At 45.1% G+C, this 2,500-nt stretch overlaps 1 protein-coding gene across 1 annotated transcript in view; it reads right to left on the bottom strand.

The window, feature by feature from the left end:
- The window catches only part of ptch1 (patched 1), a 66,165-nt gene that overhangs the window by 41,231 nt on the left and 22,434 nt on the right, over nucleotides 1-2,500 (bottom strand). The window contains exons 4-5 of the mRNA XM_079517139.1: nucleotides 1,786-1,855; nucleotides 1,244-1,335 (exon numbers count right to left, since the gene is read on the bottom strand). Of these exons, the coding sequence (XP_079373265.1) occupies nucleotides 1,244-1,335; nucleotides 1,786-1,855 (162 nt within the window). The remainder of the gene's footprint in view (nucleotides 1-1,243; nucleotides 1,336-1,785; nucleotides 1,856-2,500) is intronic.

Below are 2,500 nucleotides of genomic sequence, written 5' to 3'. Positions count from 1 at the left end.
GGACAACAATAAATGGGCCTAATACCAATGTGCAGTGGCAGGAGAATGAATTCCTGCTCCTGCCCGGTCCTTGTCTATCTATGCCTCACACATTCCGATCTCTCTCCCTCTGTCCCTCTCCCTCTCCCTCTCTCTCTAGTGTGTTTCAGACTACATTGTATGTGCTTAGCCAGGCTTGGGTCATTATTCCCAGCCTTCCAACCAGAACATAGTAAAAACCTTATTTACCATCCGAGACCATGGACACATGCACGCACGCACGCACACAGTTACCAGGAATAATGGCTCACACTCGTATATTGAAATGTGCATGATGACAATGATATACACATACTGTAAATAAGCAGGTGTGCACACAGTCACGCACGCACGCACGCACGCACGCACGCACGCACGCACGCACGCACACACACACACACACACACACACAGGTCTGCTGAATGTTACTGTAGCAGCAGGCCATTAGCCACAGAAGGGACAGACAATGGTGTGAGGCCCAGGGCTGCAGAGAAACTATCGCCAGCGATACGCATGCCAGCGACCACTACAATAGAGCCTTCAGAGGGGATGAGTTCAGGACGCACACACACACACACGCACGCACGCACGCACGCACGCACGCACGCACGCACGCACGCACGCACGCACGCACGCACGCACACACACACACACAGTCATGTTCTCTGGTGTCTGTTAGGTTAGGCTCGAACCTAATTTAAACTTTGCATAGCCAAAATAACAGATTCTCAAGTCAGCCCACGTAGTTGTTAGCTTGAAAGATTAAGTGTGCTTGGCAGTCCCTGCTTGTCTGAAAACAAGATTCAGGGTTCCAATCAACCCCCTCTTAAGTTCTCTCTCTCTCTCTCTCTCTCTCTCTCTCTCTCTCTCCCCTCTGTTATACACATCAGAAGTTAACGTTCTGCAATACTTGTGCCATATTGATAAATACTACAGTATACAGGTATGTGTTGACATGTACAAAGGATAGGCATCAATAAGCTTTGAGCTTCAGCCTATGCCTTTTTGATCAACTATAAGAGAATGTGATTATTTAAGGTAATGATTTATGTTACACTGTTGAATTGATCAAAAAAAAGAAAAGAAAAAAGAAATGTTCTAATGAGTTGGTCATGTTGTAACAAAAGGAGAGGTGGTGTGTGCGTGCGTGTGTGTTTGTGTGTGTGTGTGTGTGTGTGTGTGTGTGTGTGTGTGTGTGTGTGTGTGTGTGTGTGTGTGTACTCACGGTAGATAGAGCATTCCAGAGTGGAGCTTGGCCCCCTCCCAAAAACAGTCCAGCGGGGTGATGATAAGACAGGGGTGTAGCTTCTCTATGATCTAATAACACACAGACACATTGACAATGATTTAAAAACTGTCAATAGCAAATGCTGCACCATATTGGACAGCAGGTGCGCCGCCATATTTATTGTGGTATGGACATTGTTGCAATTACCGATAACAATACAAAATACACGGTAAATGGTAAATGGTGCATTTATATAGCGCCTTTTATCCAAGGCGCTTTACATAGATTGTGCATTACATTCACCCATTCATACACCGATTGCGGTGGAAGCCATGCAAGGTGCCAACCAGCACATCGGGAGCAATTTGGGGTACAGTTTCTTGCCCAAGGACACTTCAACATGTAGACAGGAGGAGCCGGGATTCGAACCGCCGACCCATGGATCATTGGACGACCTGCTCTACCTCCTGAGCCACAGCCGCCCTACACAGTCGCCCTACGGTTGTAGTTTATGGGAAGAAGGTTCACTTCTTTCTCACCTGGTCCATCAAATGAGTTTCTGTAACCATCTCTCCTGATTTGTAGCATAATTGTTCTAATGTCCATTGTCTGAAAGAGAACAGAACAGAATTGTGTGTATTATTCATGGTCATGACCACAAAAGCACTGCCTGTCTTACAATGACATCATTTATATAGACAAGACATCCATACAGGCAACCTGAAGTGATGAATGCAACAATGTATCCATCCATACAGGCAACCTGAAGTGATGAATGCAACAATGTATCCATCCATACAGGCAACCTGAAGTGATGAATGCAACACTGTATCCATCCATACAGGCAACCTGAAGTGATGAATGCAACAATGTATCCATCCATACAGGCAACCTGAAGTGATGAATGCAACAATGTATCCATCCATACAGGCAACCTGAAGTGATGAATGCAACAATGTATCCATCCATACAGGCAACCTGAAGTGATGAATGCAACAATGTATCCAATGTCCAGTACACAAAGGTAAAAGGTAACACACATACATCTTCAGGACTACGTTGACTAATCTCAATTTCTGATCAGAGGCATTAGTATTGATGGATTGCATTCATTGTGTCCGTGCCAACTAAATAAGAAGCGCCTGAATAGAAGGACATTTCCATGAATGCTGGTAATCCCTCTGATTGTAAGGACATTTTCTAGACCGTGCACCTGGTAGAGAAATTGCGTAGTGCTTGCATTCTCTTAAATCA

This window comes from Electrona antarctica (assembly GCF_951216825.1).
Source record: "Electrona antarctica genome assembly, chromosome: 12".
Lineage (NCBI taxonomy): Eukaryota > Metazoa > Chordata > Actinopteri > Myctophiformes > Myctophidae > Electrona > Electrona antarctica.
The sequence above is the reverse complement of the archived record's forward strand: the minus strand, read 5'-3'. Positions and strand labels throughout refer to the sequence as shown.